Below are 19,727 nucleotides of genomic sequence, written 5' to 3' on the forward strand. Positions count from 1 at the left end.
GAGCTGAAATTTGGCAATTTCAAGCTGGAATTGCTCCCTGTTCCAGCAAATGCTGGCTTTATTTTTTCTTTTCTGTGTCCCCCCCCCCCCCCCCAATGCTGAGTTCCTCCTGTGTTTCTTGGGAATTGGGCAGTGAGAGGGTAGCACTGACTGCAGAGACTGCTCTGCTGTCTTTGCAGCCTGGGGCTGGCTGGGTGTGGCCTGGGGGTGCCAGCACTGTCCCTATCCATATAGGCCTTGCCCCATATCCCTAAGGCTTCAATTGTATTTGGGGATGCTGCTTCCTACATATAAGACTTCTGGGACTCTCAAAAGTGGGTTAGACCCCTCTGCCCCTACCCCTCTCTGACTAACCTCTGGATCTTCAGGGAGAGCCACACAGGCCTGGCAGAGCATCTGTCTGCCTGTATCTGACTAAAGCTTGACTTACGTCTGTCTTGGTGAGAGTCTTGGCTTTGTGTTGCAGCAGAAAGGCCAGACAGCAGACTCCTGGATAGGCAGCCAAGGCCCTCCGGGAGAAAGCACCTGAGGCCATGAGCTGGAGAAGTGGTGGCATTGAAACCAGCCTCAGGCCTTTATTCTCCAGAGCTTTGCTCTAGGACTCCTGTTGGCAGTGCCATTCACAGAGAAGCATCCCCCACCTCCAGCTTGTGATTGTTCTCTCCCTATTTTTCTCCCTCTCTAGCTCAGGCAAGGGGTATTTAGGGTCTAGGCTTCTCTGTTAATGCTCTCCTGTGCCATCAACTGCTCTCAGCCTTGGTATGTATTTGGTATATATTTGGGTCCCAGTTCTGGGATGGCCTCCCACCCCATCTTTTCAAGTGTCTGGCTCTGCTGTCCCCTTGGGTGTGGCCCAGTTGAGACAAGGCCTCTTGGCTTTTTTTCCAGTACAGGGTGGGGAATGATTGATGGCTTCCAAGCTTGCGTGTGCTTGTTACTCATTCATTTGCCCTATTAGAGGCCCCTCCCCTCTCCCAGCCTCAGTCACCATCTGGGGCTCTGTCATGTTGGATGAGTTGCTCTGCCCCTCTGTGGCATGGAGCCTGGTCTGTCAGGGTCACTGGGCCAGGCAGGTCAGGGGGAGGGAGAGCAGCTTGACCCTGGGGCTTCTGACTCCCACTTGCTGTTTCTCCTCAGGCCTGTTCCTGGTACAGCTGCCGGTCATGCCCACTGTCTGCCTTCTCCCATTGTTATTCTTCACCATAGGAGGGTGCCTGGGTAGCAGCAGGCCCTTTCGTACCTTTGTGGTGACAGATACCACACTGACTCACCTGGCTGTTCACCGAGTGACTGGGGAGGTGTTTGTAGGTGCAGTGAACCGAGTTTTCAAGCTGGCTCCAAACCTGACTGAGTTACGGGCTCATGTCACAGGGCCCATTGAGGACAATGCTCGTTGCTACCCACCCCCTAGCATGCGTGTGTGCTCCCACCGCCTGGTGCCTGTGGACAATGTGAACAAGCTGCTCCTCATAGACTATGCAGCCCGTCGCCTGGTAGCTTGTGGCAGCATCTGGCAGGGCATCTGCCAATTCCTACGTCTGGATGATCTCTTCAAGTTGGGTGAGCCCCATCATCGCAAGGAGCACTACCTGTCAGGGGCCCAGGAGCCTGACTCCATGGCTGGCGTCATTGTTGAACAGGGCCAGGGGGCTAGCAAGCTGTTTGTGGGCACTGCTGTTGATGGCAAGTCTGAATACTTTCCCACCTTGAGTTCCCGTAAGCTCATCGATGATGAAGACAGTGCAGATATGTTCAGTCTGGTGGGTGAGCCATGCCTGTTTGTTCTGTCCTCTTTCCCCTGCTTCTTATGAGTCCAGGTCTTATTCACTCCTTTCCCTCAGTCCTGGCCCTGCTTCTTGGGAAGGAAAGCTTTGATTGAGAGGGGAATTTGTGACCCATCACTGTCACAGAGATGTAGACCAGCTGCTGAGGACAGGAAAATGGGTAGAATTCACCTGTAGAAAGCCTGTCTCTAGAGAGGCTGAGGTTACCTTGCACTCTGTGGCATGGATCCCAGTAATTGTCCAGGCAGGGCATGTGGGAGATCACAGGGGAAGCCTTTGGAATACCACATTGTTAGAGCAGGGTTGGGAAGTCAAGGTGGAGTAGGGAGCAGGCCTTTATCCCGTACTCATACTCTGCTCTACTCTCCAGGTGTACCAGGATGAGTTTGTCTCCTCTCAGATCAAGATCCCTTCAGACACACTTTCCTTGTACCCCGCCTTTGACATCTACTACATATATGGCTTTGTCAGTGCCTCCTTCGTGTACTTCTTAACACTGCAGCTGGACACCCAGCAGACGCTGCTGGATACAGCAGGCGAGAAATTCTTCACATCCAAGATCGTGCGCATGTGTTCAGGAGACTCAGAGTTCTACTCTTATGTAGAGTTTCCCATTGGCTGCTCCTGGCGTGGTGTGGAGTACCGCTTGGTGCAGAGTGCCCACCTGGCCAAGCCTGGCCTGCTACTGGCCCAGGCTCTGGGTGTGCCAGCCGATGAGGATGTCCTCTTCACCATCTTCTCTCAGGGCCAGAAGAATCGAGCCAGCCCACCTCGGCAGACCATTCTTTGCCTCTTCACCCTCAGCAACATCAATGCCCACATCCGGCGCCGAATCCAATCATGCTACCGTGGGGAGGGCACACTGGCCCTGCCCTGGCTGCTGAATAAGGAGCTGCCATGCATCAACACCGTGAGCCTTTTGCTTGCTCTGCTGTCCCTGTGCTAGACATGACAGCTCTGTGCCTTTCTGCCCTTCTGCTGGGTGGCTGTCTGTCCACTCCCAGGCTTGGCATGGTCCTGGGAGTAACACCTTTGTTCTGACACTTTTCCTGCTTTACCTTTCTTGAGAGCCTTAACTCTCTTTTTATGTCTTGGCCAGTGTCCTGTTTGTATATTGCCACCTTCATTTTCCTGACTCTATATTAATTCCTGGCTTGCTCCCTGCCCTCTATCAAGTCTTGTAGATCCAAGCTTCTCCTCTCTTTCCCTGCTTTCCGTCCCCAGTCCCATTTTCCCATGGGATCCTAGAGCAAACTGTCAGGCATGTCTTGAGGGCAGTGGCTTCCAGGTTCTGCTGCTTTACAGAACATTAGATCTAATAGCATCTGTCTATCTTGAACTCTCACTCACCCCTCCTGTGTCACCAGCCCATGCAGATCAATGGAAACTTCTGTGGGTTAGTGTTGAATCAACCATTGGGTGGCCTACACGTGATTGAGGGGCTACCCCTGCTGGCTGACAGCACTGATGGCATGGCCAGTGTAGCTGCCTATACCTACCACCAGCACTCTGTGGTTTTCATCGGTACACGCAGTGGTAATCTCAAGAAGGTTGGTCCTAGAACCCTTGTCTTATGGGATTGGGAGTGTTTTTCATGCACGGAAAGAAGGGCTGGGGAACAGAATGTGCACATGAGTGTGGATAACCCTGAACAGGGTATGATGACTTTCCAGGTTAGGCCCCAAGAGCTGAGTCCTGCTCCTTGGGTGGCTCCTCTGCCATCTACCTTCACCAGTGTTTTTTTTTTTTTTTTTAGCTGAATCCAAGGTAGCCTTTGCCTTAGCCTAAGGCTGTGGCCATTGGGGCTATGGGCCTTCAAACTGAGTGTAGGCTCAAGGAGGTCCTGCCTGACTTCAGCTCAGCTGCAATCTAGAAAGTTCTAGAGGCTGAAGAGGATGCTCTGGGTGCAGGGAGTTGTGGTAATGTGAAGCTGGCCTGTCATTTCTCTGTCATGGTCTTATGGCTCAGGTGCGGGTCGATGGCTCTCAAGATGCCCAGCTGTATGAGACGGTCTCTGTAGTGGAGGGCAGCCCCATACTCCGAGACCTGCTCTTTAGCCCTGACCATCGGCATATCTACCTCCTGAGTGAGAAGCAGGTGGGCCCGTGGTGGGTGGTGGTGGATGGTGGGGCAGGGGTGGGCTGTGTGCTGATGTGGCTGTCCCCAGGTGAGCCAACTCCCGGTGGAGACCTGTGAGCAGTATCTGAGTTGCGCTGCATGCCTGGGCTCAGGGGACCCACACTGTGGTTGGTGTGTGCTACAGCACAGGTGAGGGCAGTGGGTGAGGGACGTGGGGCAGCAATGGGCTCCCTGGGGCCATTATCTTGGGAGACAGAAAGATTTAGGAGGGTCTTGCCAGCTGAACAGAAGCCAGCCACACTTGTTATACCTTCCTTCACCCACCTGCCCAGTTTCCCCCAGCCTTGAGCCTTGAGCTTTGAGCCTTGAGCCTTCCCCTCCCTCCCTTCCCCTCCACTTTCTCCAGCTAATGAGCGGAACTTCCACCCTGAGTGACGTCCCTTGGATCTCAGGGGATGAGGCCAAGGCACACTGTTGCCTGGCAGTAGGAGCTGGGTATGCTGTCCTCTGCCCCACTCAGCCTCTTACTGCACCCCCATCTGGGCCCTCCTGGGACAGTGCTAAGACTGCTCTGGCCTGTCCCCATGCAGGTGCTGCCGTGAAGGGGCCTGTCCAGGTGCCTCTGCCCCACATGGCTTTGCAGAGGAGCTGAACAAATGTGTGCAGGTGCGGGTCCGGCCCAATAATGTGTCAGTGACAACCCCCAGGGTGCAGGTAAGCAATATGGAGGGTACTTGGGTCCATGTATGCTTCATGAGGAAGGGGTACATCCTGCCCCTGCTCTGAGCCCTCTGCCTCCCCCAGCTGATGGTAGCCATGCGCAACGTGCCAGACCTCAGTGCAGGTGTGAGCTGTTCATTTGAGGAGGTGACTAAAAGTGAGGCTGTTCTGCTGCCCTCTGGAGAGCTGCGTTGCCCTTCACCATCCCTTCAGGAGCTCCAGACACTTACCAGAGGGCATGGTCAGTGGACTCAGGCTATTTTGGGTGTTGTGGGGTAGGGCAGGATACCAGGCTAGTTGGTGATGGCTATCTGGCTTGCTGCAGGGGCCACTCATACTGTGCGGCTGCAGCTGCTCTCCATGGAGACTGGTGTGAAGTTTGCTGGGGTTGACTTTGTCTTCTACAACTGCAGTGCCCTCCAGTCGTGAGTACCTGGTCCAGAATCTGTCCCTATCCCTGGGGATAGATAGGTGCTCTGGGATATATAAAACTTGCAGGTTGTCTCTAGGGCTTCAGGGGTGAGCTGTTGGGTCTTCCTGCTCTGTCCCCACTTCTGTCCAATCAATCCTGATGTGCACTGTGTGGCTTATGCAGATTCTGCCTGTCCCTTCATTTGTTCCCCAGTGCATTTTGTAGGATGATGATAACAGGGTGGTGTGACCTTCTCTGTTATTTCTGAAGCCACTTCCCTTTCCAGGTGCATGTCCTGTGTTGGCAGCCCTTACCCCTGCCACTGGTGTAAGTACCGTCATGTGTGTACCAGCCACCCACACGAGTGTTCCTTCCAGGAGGGCAGGGTCCACAGCCCTGAGGTGAGGTGGTGCAGTACACTGCAAAAGGCTGGGCTCCTTGGGGGCTGGCCTCTCACTTTTTTTTGTTTTCTCTCCCATCTCCTTGGGCCTGGAGAAAGGTGGATAGCCCAGCATACTTCTGACAGTTGTTCTCTTCCCAGGGCTGCCCTGAGATCCTGCCTCGAGGAGACCTTTTGATCCCTGTGGGTGTCATGCAGCCTCTAACCCTGCGGGCTAAGAACCTGCCACAGCCTCAGTCAGGCCAGAAAAATTATGAATGTGTGGTTCGTGTACAGGGTCGGCAGCATCGGGTACCTGCAGTGCGCTTTAATAGCAGCAGTGTACAGTGCCAGAATGCCTCGGTGAGGTCCAGGGTGGGCTAGCCAGGGATAGTTGGGTTTTTTGTTGGTTTGGTTTTTATTTTTTGTTTTTGGTGTATGGTCAGCTTACTGATCTGGAAGCCTCTGGTTGGTCCTGGCAGGCCCTTCTTAGTCTTTTTACCAGAGATTCCTAAGTTGGGCAAGGATTTTGCTCATCTTATTTGCGCTCATGTGGTTCCTTTTTTTTTTTTTTTTTTTTTTTTTAGTATTTTTATGAAGGTGATGAGTTTGGTGACACAGAACTGGATTTCTCTGTGGTCTGGGATGGAGATTTCCCCATTGATAAGCCTCCCAGCTTCCGAGGTGAGGGATGACATGGGTCCAAGGAGCATGTTCCTGGGATAGGGTTGACAATGCTGGGGGCAAGTCTGGAGGCCCTAGAGCCCCCTGCTTCTCTGCCACTGTCTGCTCCATCAGTAGTCCCCTGTGCCTGCAGCCCTTCTTTACAAGTGCTGGGCTCAGCGGCCTAGCTGTGGCCTCTGCCTCAAGGCTGATCCCCGGTTCAACTGTGGCTGGTGCATCTCAGAGCACAGGTGCCAACTGCGGGCTCACTGCCCAGCTCCCAAGAGCAACTGGATGCACCCAAGCCAGAAGGGTGCCCGATGCAGCCATCCCCGAATCACCCAGGTTAGCTTTACCTACTTGTCCTACCTTGCCTGCTGGGCATGTATGAGTCTGGCCTGATCTTTTTGCCTCTTATCCTGCTCTACAGATCCACCCACTCACAGGGCCCAAGGAGGGTGGTACCCGGGTCACCATTGTGGGTGAGAACCTGGGCCTCACTTCCCGTGAGATTGGCCTGCGAGTAGCTGGTGTACGTTGTAACTCCATCCCTACTGAATATGTCAGTGCTGAAAGGTGAGTGTGGTCATATAAGTACCCTGTCCTTGTGTACCCAGCTGGTCCTGACTTTCTGTGACTCCTAGGATCGTATGTGAGATGGAAGAATCGCTGGTGCCCAGCCCACCACCTGGGCCTGCTGAGCTCTGTGTAGGTGACTGTTCGGCTGACTTCCGCACACAGTCCCAACAGCTCTACAGCTTTGTGGTATGTGGCCTACTGGTCCCTTCCCCTTCCTTAAGCCTTGTCCCTCCCCTATCTCAGGGAATTTGGAGTAGCCCTTGGATGGGGCTAGTTCCTATCTCCTCTCAAGGGCTGCTTCTTTCCTAGACCCCAACATTTGACCGTGTGAGTCCTACTCGAGGCCCAGCTTCTGGGGGCTCTCGGCTCACCATCTCTGGAACTTCTCTGGATGCTGGCAGCAGGGTCACAGTGATTGTAAGAGATGGCGAGTGCCAGTTTGTAAGGTGGGCCTGAGCACAAGCAGTCTAGAGTTGAGCGTTATGTGGAGGGCTGTGGGGACAGGGTAGCTGAAGGTGCCAGGCCACCTGTTTCAAGCCTACCTGCTTACTTACGTAGGAGAGATGCCGAGGCAATCGTGTGTATCTCACCTGTCTCCACTCTGGGCCCCAGTCAGGCCCCTATCACCCTTGCCATCGACCATGCCAACATCTCCAGCCCTGGAGTCATCTATACGTACACCCAGGACCCCACTGTCACACACCTTGAGCCCACCTGGAGCATCATCAAGTGAGACTCTGAGGAGAATGGGGTTGAGGACTAATTTGGGGCTCCGAGTGTCTCTCTTGGGGCCTTATATGTTACTGGGGCCTTGGGGTATCAAATCATTCCTGAACCCGCATCAATAGGGACACAGAGTTGTCCTGCCCATATAGAGCCTGGCACCTGCTAAATGATCCAAGTTTAGAGGCTCTGAGCTTTGAGAAAAATCTTGGTAACTTCAAGGCAGGATGGGGGAGGGAACCTGAGATCTTTACCCATCTCTGCAGTGGAAGTACTGCCATCACTGTGAGTGGAACCCATCTGCTGACGGTGCAGGAACCCCGTGTACGGGCAAAGTACCGTGGTATTGAGACTACTAATGTGAGTAGCAGCTTCCCATCCCTCTCCCATCCTTGCTTCTTATTCAAGGCATCATGCACTGAGGTGATTGTTGTTGTTTCCACAGACATGCCAGGTGATCAATGACACTGCAATGCTATGTAAGGCCCCTGGCATCTTCCTTGGGCGTCCTCAGCCTCGGGCCCAAGGCGAGCACCCTGATGAATTTGGCTTCTTGCTGGATCATGTGCAGACAGCCCGCTCCCTCAACCGTTCTTCCTTCACCTACTACCCCGATCCCAGCTTTGAACCACTTGGGCCATCTGGTGTGCTAGATGTCAAGCCTGGCTCACATGTTGTATTGAAGGTGCTTGGATAGGGGTAGGGAGTAGAAAGGAGGGGAGGAGCAGAGAGCTGGAGAGCTTGACTATCTCTGTGTGGGTTATCCACTGCTAGGGCAAGAACCTGATCCCTGCTGCAGCTGGCAGCTCCCGCCTCAACTATACAGTACTGATTGGAGGACAGCCGTGTGCACTAACCGTCTCAGATACTCAACTTCTGTGTGATTCCCCCAGCCAGACAGGCCGGCAGCCTGTCATGGTGCGTATAGGCTTGGGAGGCCACCAGGGCAGCCTTGGGTGTACATGGGAGTTGGTTCACCTTGAGCCTGCCCTTACAGGTGCTGGTGGGTGGCCTGGAGTTCTGGTTGGGCACCCTGCATATCACTGCTGATCGGGCACTGACCTTACCGGCTATAGTGGGGCTGGCAGCAGGGGGTGGGCTCTTGTTGCTGGCCATCACTGCCGTGCTGGTCGCCTACAAGCGAAAGACTCAAGATGCAGACCGAACACTCAAGCGGCTCCAGCTACAGATGGACAACCTGGAGTCTCGTGTGGCCTTGGAGTGCAAAGAAGGTGCCTAAAGCCGGGAGTGTACCACAGTATGTGAGAGCTGAGGGACTTCCCTGCCTCTTGCTCAACTCATTCCACTCTACTTTCCCCCAGCTTTTGCTGAGCTGCAGACAGATATCAATGAACTGACAAACCACATGGATGGTGTGCAGATTCCTTTCTTGGACTATCGGACCTATGCTGTGCGTGTGCTTTTCCCTGGCATTGAGGCCCACCCAGTGCTCAAGGAGCTGGATGTGAGCCCCCCTGCTGCCCGTCCATGTTCTTTTTCCCCCAGAGCCACCACTACCTACCTTCTGAGACTCTCTGGTCCCCACAGACTCCCCCCAACATGGAGAAGGCCCTGCGCCTATTTGGGCAGTTGCTGCACAGCCGTGCCTTCCTGCTCACCTTCATCCACACTTTGGAGGCTCAGAGCAGCTTCTCCATGCGTGACCGTGGCACTGTAGCCTCACTTACCATGGTGGCCCTGCAGAGTCGGCTTGACTATGCCACTGGACTGCTGAAGCAACTGCTGGCCGACCTCATAGAGAAAAACCTTGAGAGCAAGAACCACCCAAAGCTGTTATTGCGCAGGTATGTAACTGTCTTTCCTGGCCTTTCCCCCAGCCCACTCCTCCATTTCCTATTTCAGGCCCCTCCATCTGTTCAAGCCCCACCCTAGCCAGGCCAGGGCCTTAGGACCTATCTCTTGCCACAGGACAGAGTCAGTGGCTGAAAAGATGCTCACCAACTGGTTCACATTCCTGCTGCATAAGTTCCTGAAGGTGTGCTTAGGGGGACTGGGCAACAGGGGAGGAATGTTCAGGGGTGGGTGCAGTTGATTGGTAAGCCAGACAGGCAGCCAGCTATGCCCTTGACCCTGGATGCAGGAGTGTGCCGGGGAGCCACTTTTCCTGCTGTACTGTGCCATCAAGCAACAGATGGAGAAAGGTCCCATTGATGCCATAACAGGAGAGGCCCGCTACTCCTTAAGTGAGGACAAGCTCATCCGGCAGCAGATCGACTACAAGACCCTGGTGAGCATGGGGCCATGTAAGCAGGAGATGGGGTGGAGGAACCTTGCTCAGGATTAATGCTGGGGGTTCCTTTACTCTTAGACTCTTCATTGTGTGTGCCCGGAGAGTGAGGGCAGTGCTCAGGTCCCTGTGAAGGTTCTCAATTGTGACAGCATCACCCAGGCTAAAGACAAACTGTTGGATACTGTGTACAAGGGTATCCCATACTCTCAGCGCCCCAAAGCTGAGGACATGGACTTGGGTAAGGTCTCTCCCTTTTTTTCCTAGCCCCTGACCTTCCATTCCCTCCCAGGGGGCTCTCACACTCTATACCTGAGCTCTGTTCCTTAGTGGGCCTAAGGCCTTGTGTTGTAAATGTTCCTAAGAGCTGACTGTGGCCTGCAGAATGGCGCCAGGGCCGCATGGCCCGAATCATCCTTCAAGATGAGGACGTAACTACAAAGATAGAGTATGACTGGAAGAGGGTCAACTCATTGGCCCACTACCAGGTGAGGAACTGGGAGCCTACTCACCCTCACCCCCAGGGCTTCTTAGGAGCAGTGACCAGGTCTGCTCCCAGCCCTTATCCCTATATTCATGAGCTCTCCTCATAAGGCCTTGGTTGTACATATACATATGTACATTGAAGATTCTGGATGGGTGGTAGCCCCTTGGCTTCCTGTACTGCCCCTTCTTTGTCTGTGGACCTCCAGGTAACAGATGGTTCCTTAGTAGCACTGGTGCCCAAACAAGTATCTGCCTATAACATGGCCAACTCCTTCACCTTCACCCGTTCACTCAGTCGATACGGTAGGTATCCTCATCATGGTGGCTTCTGCTGGCCCTGTGTCCTTTAATTAAGGCTATATAAGCCATCTTAGGAAGCCCCAAGTAGCTATCTTGACCCAACTGGAAAGACCTTCATTATTTTGGGCCTCTGAGAGGTCTCCAATTCTGTAGCGCAGTAGGGAGGGGTGGCAAGAATAGATGGGTTCCACAAAGGCTCCTGGGCTCTTAGAGGAGAGTGGAGCAAGAGGGTGGGTAATGGCCAGGACCTGTAGGGGCCTAAGGGTCACATCTGTCCTCTGCCCTAGAGAGCTTGCTCCGTGCTGCCAGCAGCCCGGATAGCCTCCGTTCCCGAGCACCTATGCTCACACCTGACCAGGAGGCGGGCACCAAGCTGTGGCATCTGGTGAAGAACCACGACCATGCTGATCACCGAGAGGGAGACCGTGGCAGCAAGATGGTCTCAGAAATATATCTGACAAGGCTGCTGGCCACCAAGGTGTGGGCCTGCCCCAGGCTCCCTTGGTATCTGCATAAACACTTTCTAGCCCAGACTTAACCATGAGATGAGCTGGTCTTACCAGGCAGGGGCCACTTTCTCAGGGCCTTTGCAGTAGGACCTCTAGGCCTGAGGTCAAGAGCAGGTCCATTTTAGGAATGCTGGCTCTTCAGAGTTCTTTACTGAGCTTTTCTGCCCCTGTCTGTCAGATTTGGGGTATTTCCTGACATAGTTGCCTTACTGTCATTCATAGGGCACATTGCAGAAATTTGTAGATGACCTGTTTGAAACTGTGTTCAGTACAGCCCACCGGGGCTCAGCCTTACCCTTGGCCATCAAGTACATGTTTGACTTCCTGGATGAACAGGCTGACCAGCGCCAGATCAGTGACCCTGATGTGCGCCACACCTGGAAAAGCAACTGGTACTTATCAGTTCCTGGCTGCTGCTGGCCATTTTGAGGATGGGTGGGAGGAAGAGTGACTTAGCCAAGCCCCAAGGCCCATGGAAGCAGGTTGACTGAGAGCTGAATAGCCTTTCAGGCAGGAGGGATAGGACAGTGGCTTGGCCTAGAACTGAATAAGAGTATATAGAAGGTGGGTACTGCTGGGATGTGCAGATGGGAATTGCTAGTCTAGCACTGCGATTGGCCATTTTTCTCCAGGGCCTTGCACAAGGTAGACATATTGATGGCTTGGCACAGGTGGAGACAGTGGAAACTTCAGGGGTGGAGGTTGAAGACAGAAAGCCATCTATTCTCACTTCTCATTGCCTGAGTCCAGCAGAAAGTTAAAGAAAAAGCCATTTACCCTAAATGTGTCCTTCCTGTTACATCAGGAGAAGACATGAGTTGGCCAGACAGGAACAAGGTGTGAAGGAAGGCATTGGGGGAAAAGGGGCACACAGGGCTACTGGGAAGTCTCAAGTGTATGTCCCTCTGTTCAGCTTACCTCTGCGTTTCTGGGTGAATGTGATCAAGAACCCACAGTTTGTATTTGACATCCACAAGAATAGCATCACGGATGCCTGTTTGTCAGTGGTGGCCCAGACCTTCATGGACTCCTGTTCTACATCAGAGCACCGTCTGGGCAAGGACTCCCCTTCCAACAAGCTGCTCTATGCCAAGGACATCCCTAATTACAAGAGCTGGGTGGAGAGGTGGGTCCTGGGAGACTGCTGTAACTGCATGGTGGCAGGCTGCAACTGCCTGCCTAAACAGCCGGTCTGAGGCTGGCCAAACACTGATGACATGAGTTTTAGCTTTTGTGACATATGCATGATTGATTCACCCAGGGTCTCTACAGGTACTACCGAGATATTGCAAAGATGGCATCAATCAGTGACCAGGACATGGATGCCTATCTGGTGGAACAGTCCCGCCTCCATGCCAATGACTTCAATGTCCTAAGTGCACTCAGCGAGCTCTACTTCTATGTCACCAAGTACCGTCAGGAGGTATGTTGATACACCTTCCAGACCCCCAGTTGCATGGTTCTAATGATGCAATTAAAGGCAAAGAAAGGCAGGGAGGTTGATGGATTGAGGAGTGCCACAAGGATTTGAGCAAGATGGGACACAGAATCCATCTTGTATCTTGTGTACATTCTACCCCTTGCCTAGGGCAACATGAGTAATAATTTCCCTAGATGCTGGGATTTAAGGAATACAGGAAAGAAACCACCAGCTGGAGTATAGAGTTCCCACTGGGTAAAAGTTATAAGGCTGGAAAATCAGAAGGGGTGGGCCAAGGTGTGTGGGGTGGGGCCAGAGGTAGGTGCATCCAGCTATTAGCAGGGCCTATGGCTTTTGTGGTTGGAGATGCCAGCAGACAGAGGAACACATAAGGCTGTGGAGGCCTGGATTCATGTTCTTCTGAGTAACTGGATGTCAGCCACAAGCTGGAATCAAGGATGACTGCAGGGCTTCTTCAGCCTAAGCAGCTGACAGGATGAAGTTCACTGCTATAAACACAGTAATACTATAAACCACAGCAAAGACTGTAGATGGAACAGCTTTGTGAGGCCCAGGGAACAAAGACCAAGAATCTTCAGAACCACTCAAGTCATCCATAGAAAGTGCTAAAGTACTGAGGGAACATAAAGCATCTTGGGATAGGTAGCAGGGATGGTGTCAAAGTTGATTGGGTTAGACTGGGAAGGTCGAGCCCAATTACTAGTCTCCTGCTAACTAGACTTAAAATGACAAGTATGCAAGGTATACGAGTATAGATTCAGGGGAAGTCTAGGATGGAAGTACACTTTTGGAAACCATAGATGGAATTTAAAGCCCTGAGCCAGGGGGATGGGGAAATGGCTCAGTTGATCGAGTATCTGCTATGAAAGCATGAGGACCTGAATTTGGATTCAAAACACCCATGTAAAAATATTGGGTGTGGTGGCATGTGTCTATAATCCCTATACTGGGGGTAGTGGTAGAGGAGATAGGCAGATCCCCACAGTCTAGCCAATCAGTGAGTTCTATGTTCAGTGAGAGGCTGTATCTCAAAAATAAGGTGGATGGATTGGAGAGATGACTCAGCAGTTAAGAGCACTTGCTGTTCTTCCAGAGGATCCAAGTTTGATTCTCAGCACCCACATGGCAACTCAGCCCTTTAGCTCCAGTTCCAGGAAATCCATCCTCCTCCTTTAGCTTCTGTGGGCATCAGGCACACATGTGATAACATGCAAGCAAAACACTCATACACACTTTTTAAAAGGCAGAGAGTGATAGAGAAAGACACCAGGTATTAACCTCTAGACTCCACACACAGGCATGTGTACCCACATGCACCCATGTACACAGACAAATAACAAATGTGCATGCATGCACAGGTGCACTAAAGATTAAGCCCTGACCAGGCATGGTGGCACATCTCTTTAGTCCCAGCACTTAGGCAGCAGAGACACATAGATTGCTGTGATTCAAGGCCAGCCTGGTCTACAAAGTGAGTTCCAGGACAGTCAGAGATAGTGAAATACTGTCTCAAAAAAAAAAAAAAAAAAAAAAAGGAACTCACCAAGGGAGATCATGCCAAGCACAGCACTCTGAGCCCCTCACAGGTCAAAGAAGAAAGAGGGAACTAGCAGAGGACTGGGAGGGATCCCAGAAGTGGCTGGTGGAGTCAGCCCTGTATCCTGAGCCAGACCCCTTCATGGATCAAGGAGGATGGAATGGCCAGATTGGCCAAGAAGATGTTGGAGTTTGGGTCAGGAGGGAACAGGAATTGATAACAGCAAGTATGGCCCACTCTCTAGAGGCTACACATGAGCCATGATAGAAAATTGCTCTGTAGTTGGGGATGGTATTAGGAGTCAAGGAAAAGTAGGTGGTTTGCTGAGAAATTAGAGGTTTGGAGCTTGAGCTGGGCACAGAGACTGAAGCTTGTGGGAGGGGAGAGCCTGTCTGGGAAGCAAGGGCTTTGTGCAGAAGTGGAGCCCTGCCATGGGTCTGCTCCAATGGATCCTCATCTCCTAGATCCTTACATCGCTGGACCAAGATGCCTCTTGTCGGAAGCACAAGCTTCGACAGAAGCTGGAGCAGATCATCAGCCTGGTGTCCAGCAGTAGCTGAGTGGGGAGATGGTGAGGAGGGGGCTTCTCACTTCTGAGCCATTCTCCCAGCCAGGGGAGTGGTTGGCTCTAGCCTGAGTCTCCAGGGCTGAGACCCAGATCTGGTGTTGTTGGGGAGGTTACCAGGCCAAGATGCCCCCGTCACACCTGGGCCCCCTTCATTAGTGCCTTGCTTTGGGCCCTGCAGGGGGAGGGGTGACAGGACCAAGCTCTCCCCACCAGCAGCAGCAATACCCCCACCCTCTTGCCCTTGTGTTTCCATGTCAAGAGAGCCCTTGCCCTTCTAGCTCTGTATACCCTACCCACCTATTTATTAACCTAACCCCACCTTAATTTTCATATGTAAATATACATGCCCCATGGGATGTTGCCAGCCTCACAGACCTGCCTCTTTGGTTGATTTGGGCCCTACTTCCTGTCCTGGTTCCTTTGTGACATTGCCAGCCTTCGCTTAGCCTCTGGCATCTCACCTTTGCCCTATAAGGCCTCACTTGCCCTAAGAGAGCCTCAGTACCAGCAGCATTTGGGGTTGGATAATACATCTGAAGCTGCCCTCAGATTGGCTGGGCCTGGCCAGGCCAGTGCCCCTCTTCAGATGTTTCAGGAGTCAGACCACATTTTCATGGGGCCTGTTGTCTCTGAGAGAAATAAAACCAGGTTGTGCTTGGGCCTGATGTGGGCCTGGGCCTCTGGGACATTCCTTGTGTCCCTACTGACAAACTTCCTCAGTGTTGTAGGCACTTGCTCTGAACCCCCTCAGCCTCAGCTGCCCCATCATGTGCCCACCCCTAGGGGCCAAGGTGGCAGTGCCTTACTGTTTCTCGTGTCTCCTGCCTCTGAGGAATCTGGCCCTGTCTGATGGTCCCAGATCCCCCAGTCCACTTTTCTTTTGTTGCATGAGTTTTTCTTTGTTGTTGTAAGTTTTTCCTAATTAAATGTTGGGAAATGGGGTCAGTGCATGTCTTTGTCTTTGGGGCAAGTGTGTAGACCTGTTGGGCTATGGATGAGCTGGACTGTGGGAGGAAATATAACTCTTTATAGAATTTCTGATGATTTGAGGAAGATCATGGCCATGTGTAGTTCATTAGGCAATCCTGGTGGTTCTAGCTTCAAGACTGAATAAATCTGCTTCATTCTCCTTGCATATACTGTTTCTACTCAGATATGCCCATCTTCCTGCTTCTGCCTTGCCCCTTTTAGTACATTATTAGTTGGGGACAAAGAGATGCTGTTAAGAAATAAGAGACACATCCCCACTGTGTTAAAAAAATTCTTCAGTGGGGTTTGGAGAGATGGCTGGGTGGTTAAGAGCACCAGTTGCTTTTCCACAGGATCCAGGTTCAATTCCCAGTACCCACATAGTGATTTACAACTGTAACTCCAGTTCTGGGAGATTTGATGCCCTCTTCTGGCCTCCTCAGGCACCAGGCATGCACGAAAGAAAAACTTTCAGTGGCTTCACTTGTACCCCAAATTCTGAAGATGTGGCAACTCATTGGACTATAATTGGAGAGGACCTACCTGTGTGTGAATTACTCCCAACACGTGTTAGATGTTGCATATGGGGTGAAGATTACTGTACAATTAAAAAAAGGATAGCTTAGGACTGAGGAGATGGCTCAGTCGTTAAAAGCTTTGTCACCTAAACTTGAGGACTAGAGTTTAGATAGTAATCACAGTATTCAGAAAGCAGCGATGAGGGAATCCTGGGACAAGCTGGATAGCCATACTAGTCATATAGACAAGCTCTGGATTCAACTGAAAAACCCTGCCTTATTGAATAAGGTGGAAAGTGATAGAAAAAGACTCTCAACATTAATCTCAGGCCTCCACACATACAACAGGTGCACTCATACACACTGGATCATGCATATACATACACATGAGAAAAATAAAACAGGGTAGATTGCTCCTAGTTCTTGGGAGGTGGCAGCAGGAATTCAAGGACAGCCTCAGCTACACACTAAACTCCAGGCCAGCGTGGACCACATTATCAAAAAACAAGATGAAAACAACACCTGGCTTGTGGGATTCTTTTTTGTTTTGGCCTAGAGGTTAAAGAATGCCTTGTTTTACAGCTCATAACACCTGTACAAGATGAGCTGGTCAACAGTCTAATGTTGAGGGGGAGAGGTTCATGCGCTCTCACCTATAACTGGGGAGCTATTAACAGTAGATGGCTTCTGGGGGAGTATTGGTGAAATTATTAAGGCCACTCCATGTAGTTAAAAGGGAGGTTTATTTTGTGGGGTAACTTGCAAGTGAAGGGATAGGTAACAGGGTCTGGGAAAGGTGTGGCGTAGTCCAACGATGTTCTCTGGAGAACTCTGCTCGGTCTACCTCCAGCGTCCAGGGTCCAGGAACCAAGAGGGCTGGCGCATCCGGATCTCGGGTCTTCAGGGTCCTCCCTTGGCCCTGCCTTGTAGGTGTGACAGTTACTGAAGCCTCAATGGGGGTTGGAACTTCCAGATCAAAGCTGGAATGGCTACCCACTACAGGGGAGGGAAAAATCAGTTTTCTTTAAGGGTATGGCCTCTTATAGGTCAACCATGCTCCAGTGGATGGCCCCACACCCAAGAGTACATGGACAGCACAAATTAGACTTGATAGGTTATTTTTAAAAAGAGTTGGGGAGGGGGTTAAGGAAGCAGTGGTGGATATGGGAGGTTCTTGTAGTAACAAGTACCTGAATTCCAGAGCCTCTCCTCTGACACAAGGAAAAAGTCAAAGAAAATCTAGAGGCTGAAATAAACTCAAATACAGATTAGAAGCACAGCTTTACTTTCTTCAGCAACAAACATTTAAGCACCAGACTAAACCAGTGCCTGAGGACCAAGTCAGGCAAGAAAAATATTAGGCCCCACATTTAAGTAGCAGCTACTATTTCTGGAATCTTTTTCCTAGGGTAAATTATACTGCTTAGGAGGAAATGGACATAAGGTCAGACCTGAGTCCCTTTTCCCAGCCAGGCTTAACGAGAAAATGGGGGCCCAAAGCGTTGTATGGTGTTCACCACTAGGGAAAGCTGGTCAAGAAAGTTCATGATGGAAATTCGGAGGAGGCGAGAGTCTTCTGAGATCCAGTGTCTAAGAGTAAGGAAAAAGAATATTAAGTTCAAAATGGTAATTCCTATCCTTTTCTTTTGAAAAGAGAGAGAACCTCATGATGTAGCCCTGACTGGCCTTGAATTCACAGAAATCTGTTTACTTCTGCCTCCTCCCTTTCCTGATATCCCTCCCCTCAGGCACCTACTGTACCATATATCCTGTAGGTAAATACTGGTCCAGTGCACCAAGCCTCCCCTAAGAAGTTACCCTTGTGTGCCATCTCTAAGGAAGTGCAGTCTTGGGTGGAGAATAGCCCAGTCACCTACCCAGCATGCCAGACTCTTTCAGCACTTACACCTCCAGCATGCAGCCGCTCACTTTAAGCTCCTTCCTCAAAAGTCCTTGGTGTGGTTCAGCATCAGGAGCTAGGGACCCACAGGCGATATCTGCCTCCAAAGAGGTCGGGAAAGACACTGTAAGGGCGCTGGTGGAGACTCAGGAAAGGCACTATTTTGAATCAACTTTGCCTCCTTGGACCTCTAAAACGATCTGGTCTAAGCTCCCCAAACTACATCTTACACACTGTTTGGGCAATTCCTGCTCATTTCCCTCCACCCTCCAGTCCCCCTCCCCTGTTCTCTTCTCATGCCCAGACCGTCCGTGGTTAATATACCTTAATCAGCGGGTCCCCTTGCCCCCCTCCACCTGATGGCTCTCCCCGCCGCCCCCTACGCCCACTCCGCCTCCAGACTACCCCTTTTCCCGCCTCAAGCATCCCGAAGGTGGCCCAGTTGTTCCTGTTCAGTAGGATACAATCTATGATGTCGGATTCCCGGCCTTTGGGTTAAAGGCACGGCGCTTTTGCTCGAATCAGAGACTTCCGGTGCTCGTGCAACAGGATGAGCTCCACTGGAAATAACTGCCACTGTGCCTGCATCACGGGGACAGCAGCGTCTGGTCGGGGAATCGGCGCCTTCGGCAGTGTGGCCTAAACCTGTGTGTGCTGCCTGCATGTCTACACCTTCCAACCCACCCTCGTGTCACCAGCCCGCCCCCTCCGCCAAGGCTACCGCCCTGAGCCCGCCTTATCCTCCGGAAGCTCCGCCCTCGCTCAGGCTGCCAATCCCACATCACCTGCGCGAATGGGCGGGCGAATGGGCGGGCGACAAAGTTGCTAAATTGGTTCAGTCCCCACCCAGAGGCTTCTTCCCCAATCTCTCTAAGGCTGATCAGGTCTGCTTCTGCCTCTGAAGTGCTGTACCACGCCCAGCTTTCCCTTCCGTTTTTAAAAGGGATCTAAGTAGCCGGGCAGTGGTGGTACACGCCTTTAGTCCCAGCACTTTGGGAGGCAGAGACAGGCGGATCTCTGTGAGTTTGAGTCCAGCCTGGTCTACAGAGTGAGTTCCAGGACAGTCAGGGCTTTCATAGAGGAACCCTGTCTCGAAAAACCAAAACCAAAACCAAACCAAACCAAACCAAAACAAAACAAAAAAACAAAAAAGGGGATATAAGGTGATATTTACCCCCAAACAAAACAAAGCCAAAAAAAAAAAAAAAAGCCACAAAATACATAAAACCAAAAAACTGGCCTGGTGTGGCGTTGCCTGCCTGAAATCCCAGCATTTAGGATTGCAGTTCTCAACTAGGGAGTAGAACGACCCTTTCACGGGGGTTGCACATCAGATATCCGATATTTATATTACAATTCATAATAGTAGCAAAATTACAGTTATGAAATAGCAAAAAGAATAATTTTATGGTTGGGGTCATGTGCACTGATTAGTGTTTTGTTGGCATGTGTGTTTGTGTGAGGGTGTCAGATCCTCTGGAAGTGGAGTTACAGACAGTTGTAGGCTGCCATGTAGGTACTGGAAATTGAACCTGGGTCCTTTGCATATGAACAGTCAATACTCTTAACCACTGAACCATCTCTCCAGCCCCAGAAGTAGTTCTTTGCTTAAGTTGAAGGTCAGCATGGTCTACACAACCACTTCCAGTCCAGACAGACAGACAAATTTACATCGTCTCAAAACCACCACCAACAAAAAACCAAACAAAACCAACAAATAAATGAAATGAAATAAGACTTTGAGCTATATCAGCAAGTCCTCTTAGATTTCCTTCTAAAATAGGTCCTACATCTATGCTTTTGCCTTCTTTACTGTCAGTCACATTTTTTTTTTTAAAAAGATTTACTTCGTTTGTTTTTCCAGACAAGGTCCCTTAGCTAGGCATGGTGGCACATGCCTTTAATGCCAGCA

At 51.4% G+C, this 19,727-nt stretch overlaps 2 protein-coding genes across 3 annotated transcripts; one reads left to right on the forward strand and one right to left on the reverse strand.

The window, feature by feature from the left end:
• The first annotated feature begins 1,150 nt into the window (after positions 1-1,150).
• Positions 1,151-15,563, forward strand: Plxna3 (plexin A3). The gene is made up of 32 exons (XM_059250084.1): positions 1,151-1,760; positions 2,155-2,694; positions 3,152-3,334; positions 3,753-3,881; positions 3,952-4,052; positions 4,454-4,577; positions 4,668-4,824; positions 4,909-5,008; positions 5,282-5,396; positions 5,537-5,737; positions 5,962-6,058; positions 6,192-6,382; positions 6,468-6,613; positions 6,682-6,802; positions 6,926-7,062; positions 7,175-7,345; positions 7,606-7,699; positions 7,785-8,024; positions 8,114-8,257; positions 8,337-8,571; positions 8,662-8,804; positions 8,888-9,144; positions 9,269-9,335; positions 9,441-9,587; positions 9,669-9,828; positions 9,972-10,075; positions 10,280-10,376; positions 10,661-10,851; positions 11,105-11,274; positions 11,796-12,008; positions 12,155-12,305; positions 14,325-15,563. Exons 1-32 carry the CDS (start codon positions 1,164-1,166, stop codon positions 14,418-14,420), a joined length of 5,619 nt encoding a protein of 1,872 aa, XP_059106067.1. The 5' UTR covers positions 1,151-1,163; the 3' UTR covers positions 14,421-15,563.
• A 1,240-nt stretch (positions 15,564-16,803) lies between these two features.
• On the reverse strand, positions 16,804-18,525 carry Lage3 (L antigen family member 3). Of its 2 annotated transcripts, XR_009376083.1 has the most exons (4): positions 18,280-18,525; positions 17,822-17,950; positions 17,106-17,505; positions 16,804-16,911 (listed from the first exon to the last, which is right to left on the reverse strand). XR_009376083.1 is itself a non-coding variant. In XM_059250813.1 (3 exons), the coding sequence occupies exons 1-3, from the start codon at positions 18,477-18,479 to the stop codon at positions 17,391-17,393; spliced, it is 444 nt and encodes a 147-aa protein (XP_059106796.1). In that variant the 5' UTR covers positions 18,480-18,525; the 3' UTR covers positions 16,804-17,390. The 2 variants fall into 2 exon arrangements, 1 of the variants encoding a protein (XP_059106796.1); XM_059250813.1 differs by having other exon boundaries at positions 16,804-17,505.
• Positions 18,526-19,727: the final 1,202 nt, after the last annotated feature.

The sequence above is a fragment of the Peromyscus eremicus genome, chromosome X (genome assembly GCF_949786415.1).
Source record: "Peromyscus eremicus chromosome X, PerEre_H2_v1, whole genome shotgun sequence".
Taxonomy (NCBI): Eukaryota; Metazoa; Chordata; class Mammalia; order Rodentia; family Cricetidae; genus Peromyscus; species Peromyscus eremicus.